General features: G+C 35.6%; 1 protein-coding gene across 1 annotated transcript in view; it reads left to right on the top strand.

Moving 5' to 3' along the window:
- The first annotated feature begins 651 nt into the window (after positions 1 to 651).
- Positions 652 to 16,050, top strand: part of LOC108360409 (tyrosine kinase receptor Cad96Ca-like) — a 180,416-nt gene continuing 165,017 nt past the window's right edge. The window contains exons 1-2 of the mRNA XM_017612670.1: positions 652 to 888; positions 11,667 to 11,806. Of these exons, the coding sequence (XP_017468159.1) occupies positions 652 to 888; positions 11,667 to 11,806 (377 nt within the window). The remainder of the gene's footprint in view (positions 889 to 11,666; positions 11,807 to 16,050) is intronic.

The raw sequence follows: 16,050 nt of genomic DNA, 5'->3' as shown, positions 1-16,050 counted from the left end.
TTACAGATGACGCGTTGGTGGTGGCGAATATCGCAGACGATTTAACGATGAGCTGTATCAGCTTTACAAGTATATAGACATAGTGCAGCGAATTAAAATTCAGCGGCTCTGCTGGCTTGGCCATGTCGTTCGAATAAACAGAAACGCCCCTGCTCTGAAAATATTCAACGCGGGTCGCGATACTGGTAACAGAGGAAGAGGAAGGCCTCCTCTGCGTTGGAAAGAGCAGGTGGAGAAGGACTTGGCTTCACTTGGCATTTCCAATTGGCTCCAGTTAGCACAGAAGAGAAATGACTGGCGTGCTGTTTTGCACTCGGCCAAAATCGCTGGCACTGCGCGCACACTGCAAGCGACATTGGCCGAATACTTCTCGGTCGATGTCGGGTATATTCGGGCGAAATAAATAAACACTTGTATTTATATGAGCGCTCTGCTCTCACACATAAATCGATAACCGAACCGACATCGGTCTTTGATGTCCGTCAGTGACGATAAATTCAAACATGTTTGTTTTTCTCGTTCGATGTCAGCTGGTAGCATTAAAATTGACTGTGAAAAATTAATAAATTGTATACAAAACCGACGTTCTTTATGGGATAAACAATTAAAATTGTATAATATCGTGATATAGCAAAAAATTTGTGGTCAAAAATGGCAACAGAGCTAGGCGTAGATCCTGAGGAAGCAAGGAAAAAGTGGAGCAACTTGGGGGATCAATTTCGAAAGGAATATTATAAAGTTAATAAACCAGGAAAATCTGGGGATGGCGCAGGTGCAATCTTTACATCAAAGTGGGCCTATTATAATTCTTTGGTATTCCACGCAAATCAAATTGACCCTTGTCATGGTAATTTATCAATGCAGGAAACCGAAAAATGTACTTCTGAGGTAAGTACCCATTAATGGCAAGTTAAGAATGGTCTTAATTGTAATATTTGCTCTTTCAGTAAATTATAGCTTAACCTACCTCGCCATCAGCGTCACAGTCGACAGCAGAAATAGCAAAACCAACACCTGTTTCTCAATATCGTCAACATGCGTCCAGAGCATTTAGCAAGCGAACCTGTGATGTGGATCAGGAATATTTAGATATAGAGAAGAAAAAGTTAAGATTATTCGAGCCTAGGACAAAAGTTGTTTGATGAGCTTAATTCCATACATGAAGGAAGTGCCTCGGAACAGAAAACTTTCAGTTCAACAAAAGTTATTGCAAGTTTTTGTAAACGAAGACAGGCTAGCGGCTTTATATAGGGGTATATCCTAAGACCCACTGCAGTCCGAATACACGAATTCTCCTGTGTCGGTGTATTCCTCAGATGATGGAACCCACGAAAATCCCAAAGTTATTAACAACGAGCAAACGTATTCGTCAATGAAAAATCCTATTTCTCCTCAGTCCAATACACAGCTTTATAGGCTCAGAATCTTCACACGATATTTTTAATTGAAGCAATCTTTAAGTGTGTAATATTAGTTGCGTTCCAGATGCTTCACGATTTGCAGGTTTTACAAGATTTTCAGGAAAAGCTGTTTTCTCCATTTCACCTTGAACGGCTTCCTGTAAAAACCTGCAAATCGTGAAGTATCTGGAACGCAACTATTGAATTCTGTGATTTGTAATTTGCACAACATAAATTCAATTAAACTATAAAATGGCTCAAATTTTTTTTTAGTTGAGTTCCATTTGCAGTTATAAACATACAAACAATGTAAGTAACTTTTACAAGCTTTCATTGGAATAAAGTTTAAGTATAAAAAGATTTAAATTTTTCACGAATAGTGTAGGCTTCAGTGGTACTTCTGTTTAGTCTTCTAGATGTAGTTTCTGGCCTACCTGTTGCAGTTTGAGAACTTGGATTCTGATATTGTCTCTGAATGGGGCATCCCTCTAAGTTAATAATAATGTTGTTAAGAAAACATATGCACTTTACTATAATTTCAGCGTTTTCTTGGGTTGTTTCAATTGACTTATTCAGTATTCTCCATGTGGTAATCCCAAAAACACATTCTACCACTGTTCTGGCATTCGATAAACGTTGATTAAAACAGTTTCTTGTACTCCTAGTTATCGTCCTGAATAAGGTCTCATTATATTTCTTTTTATGGGATATACCTCATCAGCTATAAGCACTAGAGGCAAAGCCACATTTGTGTTTGGTAAACAGTTCAATTTGCTTGTGTTAATGAAGTTGTTTTCTATATGTCGATACAAAAATGAATTTGCGAGTACGCCTCCATCGCTTTGTTGGCCATAAGCACCTACTTCAATGATAAGAAATTTGTAATCTGGGCTAGCAACCGCTTGCAAAACTAAGGAGAAATACTTTTTGTAATTAAAGTACAAACTCCCTGAATTACTTGGGCATTTTACACGTACGTGTTTGCCATCCAAACTACCAACACAGTTTGGGAAGCCCCACATTTTTTTATAATATAATTCTGCATTTCGGATAAGCATTTCACTGTTTGCTACTGGCATATGTTCAGATACTAAAGTGGTAAATACTGCGTGGCACGTTTCTCTCACTATTTGCGATATTGTGTTATCTGCAATTCTGAATGAGAAGAAAAGTGCTCTAACGCTCCAGTGGCCAGATACCTGAAATTAAATTAAACAATTAGTTTGGTATGCTTGAACGAACTCATTTAACCTTAAACCTTAAGGTTACTACAAGTCTCTCCTCTGGTGTAATGCTTTCTCTGAAGTTCGTATTTTGCTTTATAATCCAAGAATATATTCAAATGTGGAATGTTTCATTCTGAAATGTTCATAAACCTTCAATGGCTGCGGTTTCAGTCCTCTAAACAAATGGTGGTATTCCCCCAATTCACATCTTTCCTGGAATATTTCATTAACCCATTCCTTTCGACGCATTCTTCCCCTTCGAACTATGTATGAAGAAGTCTCCATAAAATAATTTTCTTCAAGCTCGTCCATTATAATTTATTGAACAAACTTCACTGCGTTCTAAACTAAAATGAACAAGTAAAAATGTCTAAGTTCGGGCGGAGTATCAAATATATGTTTTTTCACCTTTCCGAAACCTACCGCTAAATGGTAAGCCGGGGTGTATCAATTTTGAGTAAATTATGAATGAGTGAATAATCTTCAGTAGTTACTAAAATATCGCAGTTTTCGTATTTCCGAAAATTACCGTTATATGGGATGTAGGCGTGGTTATTGTCCGATTTTTTAAATTTTCGGTCATTTAGTATGCTGTATCAAGGCCAACAACTGTGCCAAGTTTTGAAGAAATTGGTGCAGCGGTTACCAAGATATACACATGTAACCATAAGTGGGCGTGGCTACGCCCATTTTCCAAAAATTCACAATATTCTTATTCTTCGTCTAAAAGTTATTGTAAATATCAATTTTGAGTGAATTAGCTTCAGTAGTACCTAAAATATCGCAGTTTTCGTATTTCTGGAAATTACCGTTATATGGGAAGTGGGCGTGGTTACAGTCCGATTTTCAATACCAACCTACCTTGGATTAAGGGAAACCTACATACCAAATTTCGTTGAGATATCTCAATTTTTGCTCGAGTTATCGTGTACACGGACGGACGGACAGACGGACAGACGGACGGACAGACAGACATGGCTTAATCGATTTCTTTTTTCATCCTGATCATTTATGTATACATTTGTCTATATCTATCTCGATTCGTTTTGGCTGTTACAAACAACCGTTATGTGAACAAAATTAATATACCCTTGTGCAAAGGTGCGCTCGGGTATAAAAACAGATTTGTACTTACAGATAGGGTCGGCCGATACTCACGTTAAGTATGCGCACCAGTTCGGACGATCATATCGTCCTACCGAAATCGGTCGGCTCATCGGCTGCAGTGTGCGCGTCGCGTTAGGCGGTTACAGCGCCAATAAAGAAGAAGAGAAGATGTGTACAGAGGCAAAGGCAACATTTTTGTTTTGCAGATCTTTCGCTGTATCACATTCGCATGAACGTAGCAAAGCTTTGCTCGATATGAAACAACAAGTAATTTTTAGCAAAAAAAAACCGACTTAAAAAAAATATATATATATCTATATATTTCATGATCCAATGATCGGATCTAAACCAAATTCGTATGGGACCACCTCTGAGACACTACCTTTCCGTTGCAAAAATATTATTATTATTATATAAGATTATTGAAATCGGTTGACGTGGTGCAAAGTTATGCGGTAACATACATAAAAAAAAAAAAAAAATATTCCGACGAACTGATAACCTCCTCCTTTTTTGGAAGTCGGTTAAAAACAGGGACGAAAACGAATAAATGGAACATAACAATGCTCAAATCCAAGTAAAGCCCACAGCGCTGCAGCAGTTTGTTGTTAGTGTGTATGAGTGTATGGATATCAGTGTTGCCGTTTTAGCCCTTTGGTTGCTAGATTTAGCTACGACATACTTTTTTTGGCCACATAAATTTAAAATTGCCCCTAGCCCTAAGAAAGGCTGATATAATATACATTAGACTGCATCACTCCGCATACAAAAAAAAATCGGTACTATTTTTCCATTGGAATTATAAAATCTATTATATTCTAAGACGACCACCAAAATATTTCGGAAAAATATTAAGATTTAAGTGAGCTGGACCGATTTGAAAATACCTCCAATGAATAAAAATAGTTTCTTAAAGATTTTTTTTGAAAAAATCCGCTCAAATGATAAAACGGTTTAACCTTAAAATATTTGCATAAAAATATTTCAAAAAAATTAAAAAAAAATTTGAACGGAATCGTAATGATGAGATTTTTGATGCTGTTCTTTAACTTTTTTCAAAGATTGGTATAGGAAAAACTTGAATAACTGAACCTAAACTCTTCTGATTTAGACTTAGGAGGTGTCATTGGAAAGGTATTTTCTCACCCTTTTTATTTCTTTGCTAATAAACTCATTCAAAGGATGGAAGAGAAAGGTAGGATGAACGAACGTCATTCAAAGTTGAATTAAGATATGTTGGTATTTGAAAAAACAAGATGAGGCACGAATGACGTTTTTTTGGCCAGAAATAAAAAGGGTGTGGAAATACCTTTCTACTGAGATCCCATAAGTCTAAATCAGAACATTTTTGGGCCAGTTATTCAAGTTTTTCGTAAACCAATCTTTGAAAAAATAAAAAAACAGCATCAAAAATCTAATTCTTACGATTCCGTTGAAAAGATTTTTAAATATTTTTATGCAGATTTTTTAAGCTTAATCTAATTTGTGATCTGAGGGGACTTTCTTCAAAAAGTTCTTTAAGAAACTATTTTTATTCATAAAAAACTTCATTTTTGGAGGTTTTTTCAAATCGGTCCGGCTCGCTTAAATCTTAATATTTTTCCGAAATATTTTGGTGGACGTCTTAGAATATAATAAATTTTGTAATCCCGGTGGAAAAAATGCAACTTTTTTTGGTGATGCAGTCTAATATACATATATGTATTGTATGTTCCTTACGTTTTTATACATACATACTGTAAAAGTGTTAGGGCTGTTAACTTATCTATTAACGATTTAACTATAGTTTCAAATAGATAAGTTTGCGGCCCTTAATATGCTTAATTTATTAAATGGTCCACCAAGTCGATTGCCCGTGTATGTTCTTGTGGTGTGATTTTACCAGCTGCTGGTGCGACTTAAAAAACTATTTGAAAATTTTATGATTGTATCAGCATGCTGGTGTCCTGAGTGGTAAAATTAGCTCATTTTTCTAAGTAAAAAGTATTTTGGCGGAAATTTCTTGCACTATATGAGTCTAAAGGCCTGTATGCAGTTCTCAAGAAAAGCTAAAATTCCATACAAAATTACGTACAGAAATGGCTAAGAAATTTTCTTGAGTCAAATTTCCTTCAGGTAGTAGGAAGTTCTTAAGAAATTTGCTAAGCTTTCTACTACGGTTTTCTAAAGTTTTTTTGTGAAAAAAGAGCACAAGGCAACCCAGGTTTGCAACAGAAGTATATGCCGGTTCCATTATTTCTTGAGGAAAGATTGAGGCAATAGGCTGTAAAGTATCAAAAATGTCAAAATTCCTTGTACACACACACGAAATAATGGCAAATTTTTCTTGACCGATTTCTTGAGAGCTGCATACCAGCCGTAAGCCGTGTTTGTGGAAGATTAATTTCACGATATTGCAGTTTAACAAAATGATGGAAAATTGTGAAGTTTCGGCTCCAATCATTTCGATCTTTCCTGGACCTCCTTTGTAAATGAATAAATATTGTTCCAGCATGCTGGTAAGTTATATGCTTCGAGACTGAAGGTACAATCACTTGATGGAGCCAGCAAATTGGTGTCGTAAATATATTTCCCCTTTTATACAAAAAGGTTTTTGGTTGGATAAAATATTTGCTTTTTTCCGAGTTCATTGTTTTTCTATACCATTAGTTATTGAAAATGTTTGCGGGTATAGTTATATATGTATATTAGGGCCGGTCGATTTGTAGGGGTTACGATTATTTGGGCCAAGCATTTTTGCCTAAGAAACCATAGGTCTAAAATGAATTTCAAGCCAGCGATTTTTTCTATCTATTTTTTTTCAAAAAGTGGCTCAGCTGTTGAAACCGCTGTATTGAAAACTAGCCAAGATGTGTATATGGGGGTTTTTGGGTTCGAGGAATCCATTTCTGGCATTCATTTTCATACTGTGCTTTTTTCATTTTCATACTAATTATTTTAATTTGTAAAATGAAAAAAATATAAATATATAAAAAATAAAAAAAAAATTAATAAATAAAATTTCAACGCTGAATACTTTAGGCTATTTAATAATTTAAATTGCATTATCAGAAAGTCGAATTTCCGGGATTTTCGCAACAATGTTGTCGATTTTCGGAAAAAAGGCGTTAGAATCCAAAAAAAAGTTAGGAAGCGCCATCTGGCGGCCCTCAAAAGAAAAAGTTAATACCATAAATGGATCCCTTGACCCCAAAAACACATTTTGGATAGTTTTCAATGCACCTGTTTCAAAAGGTGAGCCACTTTTTGAAAAAAAAACTAGATAGAACAAATCGCTGGCTCGAAGTTCATTTTATACCTATGGTTTCTTGGGGAAAAATCCTTGAAATGACCCAAATAACCATCGCCGCGATGTGCCTCTGATGCAAAAAATTTGACCCGCCCTAATGTTAATGTAAGTAACAAATTTTAGCTACCATTTTTAGCCACAACGACTTTTTAGCTCTTTTTAGGACTTTATTTAAAGGAATTGGGCTACCACTAAAAATTATTAGCGGCAACACTGATGTACAGAGACAAAGGGAACATTTTGCCCACATGCACACGAACGTAGCAATGCTTTTATCTATACGAAACAAAAACAGAGACGAAGGCGAATAAATGGAACAATTTTTCATTCTCTTATGTCCCGCTGGACGCAATATTTCGAAAATGTTTTAGTGAATCTTAAATCTGTAAAGTTTGTGCAAAGTTTCAGATCGAGCACTGCGCAATTTTAAAAGAAGATATGTATCTTTAATTGATACTAAGTTAATTTGCAGATTAATATTTACTAACGTGTCTCGAATGTTTTCTTTTAATACAAATTTTTATTTGGGGATTTTTTATACGAAGAATTAATTATTGATATCTCTATCTTATTTAAGGAACCGCAAGATGGCGTTACAAAGTAAATCTATACTAATATGTATACATTTTGAAAGCGTTTTTTCTGTTCGCACATCGCGAGAAAGGTTCCACCGATTTTTTTTTAAATTTTGGACACCTACTGCAGTACTTCCAAGGATGGCTGAAAAATATTTAGATATATAAACCGAGTTTTTGAAACTGCATATCTCTGGAAGTATTCGTGGTAGAGTACTGCAACTTGGTATGGCGATTTATAAAATTAATACCATACTCATGGAGGAAAATGGGAGCTATTTTTTCATACTGCATATCTCTGGAAGTTCATGAAGCTGGTATGGAGGTATATGAAATGAATCGCATACTCATGGAGAAAAATGGGGGTTACTTGTCATGTAAATTTTTCGGCTGAATCTGAATATGTGGTCAAAATATAATAAATTGCAATATTTTCTTTTATATACCTGGCCGATCTAATTCCTTTCTATAGTAATGCAGAAAATTAAATTTACTATCTTCTGCATACACAATACTTTCCAAACAGATTAGTAGTTTAGGAGCTAATCATTGATTCGTCGACAATTTTGCATAACTAAAAAAATTATAATAATAATAAAAGTAAAATGCGGTATAAATATCAACATGAACCTGTTAATTCTTGAATTCTTGCACGTCAAAGCATGATTCTTCATTTAATACAATAAGGCCCGCTTATCTTAATTGATAAGAAGTTATCAACACTTAAGTGGAGATACATACAGAAAGTTTCTATACAAATTTATGACTTCCCAGCCAGCAATAAATCTTACATTTAACGAACATTATGTCTTACGAGAGATTCTCGATCGGCGAAAAGTTAGAGAAAAGCTCGTAAACGATAAAACAAAAAAGTAAAAGAAAGAGGCTTGAGTAATTTGTCAGCACAAGAAAAAATTTTAATTCTGTTGGAAATTTTTCTTGAACCACAATATTTAATAATATATAATAGGGCTGTGCGATTAATTGATTACTCAAAATTTTAATTAATCATTAAGTAAATAACTCAGTTATTCGATTAATTAGAAGTTATGATTACTCAAAAGTTCAGTTACTCGAGTAATCAAGATTTTTGATTAACCAAAAACAAAAATATTTGAGTAATTTGCCTTATGATTAATCAACATTTCGAGTAAAATGAGTAATCAACATTTCAACTCTTTACATATGTATAAAATAGTTAAAGTTCCTTGATACGTTGAAAACAACGTTTCTGTTTTCAAAAATTAAAACGAAACTTTTTTTTCATATACGGAATGTAAAAAAAAAATAAGAATTTTCCAAAGCAAACTCTTTTAACGAGCAAAATTATTTTTTTGAGTAATCATATTTCAAGTAATTCGATTAATCATCGTTTTGAGTAATCAAAATCGTGATTACTCGAGTAATTGATTAACCGAATAATTGATTAACCAACTTGCTCGAGTAATCGAATAATCGCACAGCCCTAATATATAATATTCGCATACGAATTCTTTTTCGATCCGTTTACGGCTGTTCGCAGGCCCTCGACAATTTCAAGCGAAAAAGTACTCGAAAACGAATCGTAAACGGCTATCATATACGACTTCTTAGCCGGTTTTCCTTCGAGAAAATATTCAGTTACGAGCTCGTTTACGATGATGGCTGGGTTGTATATTATAAAGCACAAACCTTTTACTACAATTTTGATTCGCTTTATCTCAGAGATAGTAATCCATAGGAATAAAAATGTTATACCAGTTTTTATAGATAATTGTATGGTGTAGATTCCGTCACACCCATTCTTATGAAAAAACCTTACCGTTTTGCAGGAAAATTCAAAATATTGATTTATGTAATCTTCAACCTTGAATAACTTTTTTTGCAGACGTGGGATCGGTGGGGATTTTTAACATTTCATTTATAATAGTGTTCGCGACATGCGTACCAATTTTCAGCTTTATGCGAGTTATTATAAGCTTACCCTATTTTTTGAGCTAACTTGACTGGGCCATTGAACCGAGGAAATATAAAAATTCGAGAAGTAATTTGTAGCTGATACCACGATTTACATACATCAGGTATGTTTTGTCACCTTTCGAGAGTGAGGAAGCAATGAACACAATTTTTTATCGCGAAGAATTTACCGGCCGCTGTGGTGTAGTGCTAAGCAGTGCGCGCTTTCACTCATCAGCACCTTAAAAACAAAATACCACCAATAATGAATGGCTCGGCAGTCAATCAACCACTTTATACATTATGCATATTTTTTTAATGTCGACCTTCAGCAGAACCCAGTGCAATTGGGATTTGTAAATATAAGGGCACCATTACAATACACACGTGCATATATTCAAACTTATCTCAGAAAATAATTTAGGCAGGCCTTCTTAAGTAAAGCCATTCAAAGAGGTCTACCCAAGAAGGGCTGAGAAAAGTGCTTCCTTTCATGTCGTCTAGAAGGACTTATCCATTTACAATTAACGCGAATGCATAAAAGTATATTATTTAGTATAACACATGAATTTCAATAAACATTTTAGGTTGCAATAACACATATTTTATATAAACCTTTATAAATTAAAGACACTTTAAAAGAACTGTACCAAAAGACCTTCAGAATTACGTCCTATAAAAGCCCTTCTGGAAGGCCTTCCATGGGTGGCGAAAGAAGAAGCCCTTCAATTTGTGCCACTCCATGCAAAAAATAAAGAAGAAAGGTATGTAGAGTGAAAGGCCTCTTGACTCTCAGGAAGGCCTTTCGGAAAGGATTTTAACTCCTAGATTATCTACTGGGATAATTTAATCTTAACGCCATTTTAAAGCTAAAGAAACGGGCTTAACATTTATATATATAAGATGGTCAAGATTGTCCTAAAGCTAACTTAGCTATTACCAGTTGAACTTTTAGAATTTGATTTGCACAGTGAAGACCAGTAAATTAGGGATTTCAAATTATGCCATCGTAATCCTTGTTTAATTTTCTATAAAAAAAACATGTTTCAAAAAAAGGGCGTTTTTCACGAACTGTTTTTAAATTATTTTGCTTAAGACAATTTGTTTCTTAAATTTTTCAATCAAAGAATCTTCAAGAATGGGTATGGCAATTTTAAAACCAAAGTTCTAAAAATTAGATTTTATTGTGGATTTCGGTACAATATCTATATTGCGTATGTTGTTAACAAAGATATATTCTGCCGAAATCCGCAATAAAATCTGCGTTTTGGTAACTTAAGTTCTACAATTGCCACGTCCATTTCTAGGGGTTTTTTCGCCTTAAAGAAAAATCTTGCCATACAAATATTATATCTGGATAGGTGTTCTAGCGGAATCCGCAATAAAACTTTAATTTTTGCAAAAAAAAACGATTTGTAACACCTTGCTAAAAAAACCTCTCATAAGTTTTCGAAAACAATTTACAAAAAATTGTTGACTCTCAAAAAAAAATCACCTTGTCATAAAACTAAATATTTTAAAAATAGTTCTTTACAAATGCCCATTTTTTGAAGTATGTTTTGTAGCGAATTAAACAAGGATTGCGATGTTGTAGTTTTAAATCCCTAATTGAATGGTCTTTACTATGCAAATCAACTTCCAAACGTTCAACTAGTAGTAGCTAAGTTAGCTTTAGGACAATCTTGACCATCTTATATATTGAAATGTTAAGCGCGGTTCTTTAGCTTTAAAACGACGTTAAGATGAAGTCTCTGTGATAAGCAGANAACTAGTAGTAGCTAAGTTAGCTTTAGGACAATCTTGACCATCTTATATATAGAAATGTTAAGCGCGATTCTTTAGCTTTAAAACGACGTTAAGATGAAGTCTCTGTGATAAGCAGTACCCGAGAGATAACAATTTGAAGAAGTACGCGATTAGTCAGAATCACGAAAAAATCCAAACTTTGACAGATGATATCTCCGAATACATGTTCGCTTATTTTACGTATAGAACCCATAAAAAAAGTTTGAAGCGGATCGGAGACATGACATAGTTTTTTACGAAATCCGTCCGACTTAAAAAAGAATGGCTCATATACATAAGTATTTACATATATAGACTTTCATATTATTTATCTTTTCTATGTTTGCAGATAATTCATCGAGATTTAGCTGCAAGGAACATTCTCATCACGGATGATCACACCTGTAAAATTGCGGATTTTGGATTTGCACGTGACGTTATTACATCAAAAATTTATGAACGGAAAAGCGAGGGAAAATTGCCAATACGGTAAATAATAAGTCTATAAAAACAGTATATGCATTTGCAATTTTTCTTAAAACAAATAAATTCTTTTTATCAAGAAAATATAACTTGAAAATAAACAAGAAAATACTTTCTTGATTCAGTCTTCATATACATTAAAGTAAATAAGAAAACGTTTGTTCAAATCAAGAAAGTTTTTTCTTAAAAATTATTTAATAAATTATTTCATACTCCGTGAAAGGAATAAGTATTCATGTTGCTCGCGGTACTCAAACAGTCGACAAGGGTCTGGAGTGTCAGTCGAGAGATAAGTAAGCTCATTAGTTTTGATATCTTCTATGTAAACAATGTTTTCCAACCCGATTCATAGTTTAGAAGATAACCATTGATACATATATCGAAAATTTTGCATAACAAAAAAAATAATAAAAGCAATACTTTCGGTAAAAATTAAAGTAATTTTTAGCAAAAAAACCGACTTCATAACATACATAAAAAAAAACAAAAAAAAGACCATGCACATCTAAATTGGATAACAAATATAGAAGTTAACAGCACTTAAGTAGAGAGACATACAAAAAGTTTCTATAAAACTTTATGATTTGTATATTATGCAGTACACACCTTTTACCACAATTTTGAAGCGGCATATCTGAGAGCTATATTCATTTATAATGGTGTCCACAACATTCGTTCCAATTTCCAACTTTATGCGAATTATTTTAAGCTTAATTAACCTAACTTTACTTGGCTAATACCAAGCAATTAGATTTGTAGTTCACCTCAGTTATTATTTTTTTTATGTATAAGTTGGCTTTGTATAAATTCTGTTTTGTTATTTTCGCTAATACAATTTCGATGCGATTAGAAGTGAAAGTTAAATAAAGAAACGCAATGGAAAAAAATGGAAAAATAATAACTTCGTTTTCACGCATGGAGTTTTTCGAGATGTGGTGTGCTACATCAATAAAAAAATTATAGTTTAAAAAACTAAAACCTCGCTGTTATAATTTCCATTCATACTGTCATCAGGTATGTAACTTGATAATAAAAATCGCTGCATCTTTTAGGCCCATCAAAGGGTAGGTTCAGAAGGCGCAGCAGTTGAGCGCAACCGTTATGCGTCTTCTGAACGGCTTGATGCATTAGCTGTCAAATTCAACTCTCAACAACATGTTGTTTCTAATGATCAGAAAAATATTACAATTGTCTAACACGCAACTGTTCAGTTGATCAGAAGTACACAACAACGCGTTCAGAAGGTGCAATGGCAACAGTTATTGAGCTGTTGCACCTTCTGAACGTGCCCAGTATTACATAGTTACATCCCGAGCTAATAAAAGGAACGCAATAAAAAAGGAACGAGTCACTCAATTGTGTTCGCGAACATTTGAAAAAGCTAACATTTCAGACTTGGATAATGAAATGAAGCGAAAAATTCAATTAAAAATTGCTTTCATTTGTAATGCAATCAGCAACAAGTGGATCACAGCTGTTAACCGTAAAGAAATGTTAGAGCTTTGTTCTGAGATTTTTTTATCAGTTGGTAATGGCACCNTAAAAGGAACGCAATAAAAAAGGAACGAGTCACTCAATTGTGTTCGCGAATATTTGAAAAAGCTAACATTTCAGACTTGGGTAATGAAATGAAGCGAAAAATTCAATTAAAAATTGCTTTCATTGGAATGAAATCAGCAACAAGTGGATCACAGCTGTTAACCGTAAAGAAATGTTAGAGCTTTGTTCTGAGATTTTTTTATCAGTTGGTAATGGCACGTTTTGTTGTAGATTCTTAGAAAAATATGAGCCCTGGCTTAAAAACGACTTTGTTTTGGCGGAAGTTAATTGTGATAAACAACCTGAACAGAATATGAAAGATGAGTTACGTTCCACTTCTAAGCGTGGAAGGCCTACAAAAAGATTTGAAAGTTGCGACGACAGAGCGAAACGTAACAAAGTACGTGATCTTCTTCAGTCACGATCTGATGCAGAGTTGTTGATGCAGCTCATATGTTTAATCGCTCAAATTTCGTGTAGCAGCCAAACTAATGCAAAGTGTAAGCGAATCTCACGAAATTGCAATGCAATACAAGAATTTACAGAAGTACAAATCCAAACGAATGTACACAGGTGAAGAAGCACTTGCTTTGTATGTCGATGCCAAATTGTCGCGAAATAGCTATTTAGTTTTACGAAAACAGGTGATTGCTGCTGGACAAAATTTATACCCTCAAAAAACGTTTTGCAAAGGGCTAAGCAAGAATGTTTTCCACCAGAAAGTGCCATAGATGTAAACGAAACTTATGCATCTTTAAATGTGAAAGAGATTGTTTACCATACAACTCGACGACTGCTCATTCCCACGACAGCCGGTTCTACGTACCGGAATGACTTGGGTTTTACCCGACCCAGGGCTGTAGTTTCGGCGATCTAACCCCGTTTAGGTGGGCGAAGTGTCTCAGAAGCTGATCGTCCATAGAGCTACATTTGCTACGTATTCAAACCCAGGGCCAGAAACCTATACCTGCTGTGTATGCCAGAGACAACTACACCACAACTCCACCTCAGTCAAGTTTAATGCTTGCGAGGGGCGGAGTCACCTCAGAGTCTGCTCAGGACTACGAATACACCGGCAGTGGACCACGTCGTTCATGGCCCCCTGCTGCTCAAATAGAGCAGCCTCCACGGCAAATATAAGTCCTCCTGAGCAGATCCACACTAACACCACAGCACCACAACACAACAACACAATAGACCACACAACCACGACAGACCACAGACCACATTCATCCACACCACCACCCACACGCCGCCGTCAACCACTCCTGGTTCCTCCCACAATCTGCACGGTATGCCAGACCAGGATATTCCGTAATGCGGCATCAGTCAAGTGCAACACCTGCCTTGGCTGGTGCCACTTTAGGGCATGTTCAGGTCTGCGCAGCACGCGAGATTGGACGAGGAACTTCGAGGGCCCGTGCTGCGCTGCACGGTCGCAACCGTCAATTGCGACGCTGCCCACCACCACCACAGGGCGGCAGCCATCACAGCAGCACACAGCCAACGGCAGTAAGAACACACACATCCCTTACACCCCACATCACAACACGTCTCCCGAACCACATGAAGCTCCTTCAATTTAACTGTATTGGGCTACAGAGCAAGATTGAGGAGATAACCGTCTTTATGTGTCGGCATGGTATATTGATAGCTGCGGTCCAAGAGACGAAGTTGCACAGCAATTCAACATTGTTGAATTGTGCCGGGTACAACGTGCCCCATCGAGATCGCGAGCGAGATAATGGTGGTGGCTTAGCGTTCATTACGCACCACACCGTGCAGTATCGTCTTATCGAAGCAGACATCGACCGCAGGGATACCACCCTAGAATGTCAGGGCATTGCTATCCGGTTAGGCGATGTCGAGCTCGAAATATTTAACATATACATACCCCCTGTCACCTGCTGCCCGGCAGGGTATCTCCCTGATATAGGTGCGCTCCTCAGAGGTGAAAACCGTATGGTAGTAGGTGACTTTAATGCGCATCACGATTTTTGGCATTCAAGCCTGTCAAACGATCGTAGGAGAACAGAATTGGCTAAGCAGATAGACGATTCGACATTCTGCACAATGAACGACGACGCACCCACCAGGATTATGCGTAACTGCAGCAGCTCGCCAGACATCACCATAGTCAGCGCTCGTCTGATAAACAGCATAACATGGCGTCCTATGCTGACTTTAGCATCAGACCAGCTACCCAGAGTCATCTCGATAGATAAACCAACCGACTATGCCTCCGCTAAACACCAAACCATATCAACTTTATAAAGCTTATCGGAATGGTTACGCGGAGTTTACTGAAAACACCTTCACTGCGCTTCCCACAACAACCGACGCACAGTGGGTTGAACGGTATGCAAAGTGGCGATTAATTCAGGGAAGCCGTAATTTTAAAATATTATTATTTTTTATTGATGGTTATTCATAAATACATAAAAAAACATAATTTAAAAAAAAAAATAATAAAAAAAAATTTTTGATTAATCTTTTATGGGCTTTTTTGTATTTTGGAAAAAAAGGTCTTATTTCACAATTTTCGCTATAAGTTTGGAAAGAAAAACGATAAATTAGTAAATGCAATTGAAAATTAGAGCTTACTTAACGTGCTTTTAGAAAAAAATTGTGTTTTTGAAAAATATAAATTAATAAATATTTAATATGTATTTAAATTAGCAAAATTTTAAATTAAAATCCGATTTTTTTTT

Source organism: Rhagoletis zephyria, unplaced genomic scaffold (genome assembly GCF_001687245.7).
Source record: "Rhagoletis zephyria isolate East Lansing unplaced genomic scaffold, Rhagoletis_zephyria_1.1 Rzeph_scaffold_00566, whole genome shotgun sequence".
NCBI classification, from domain to species: domain Eukaryota; kingdom Metazoa; phylum Arthropoda; class Insecta; order Diptera; family Tephritidae; genus Rhagoletis; species Rhagoletis zephyria.
The sequence above is the reverse complement of the archived record's forward strand: the minus strand, read 5'-3'. Positions and strand labels throughout refer to the sequence as shown.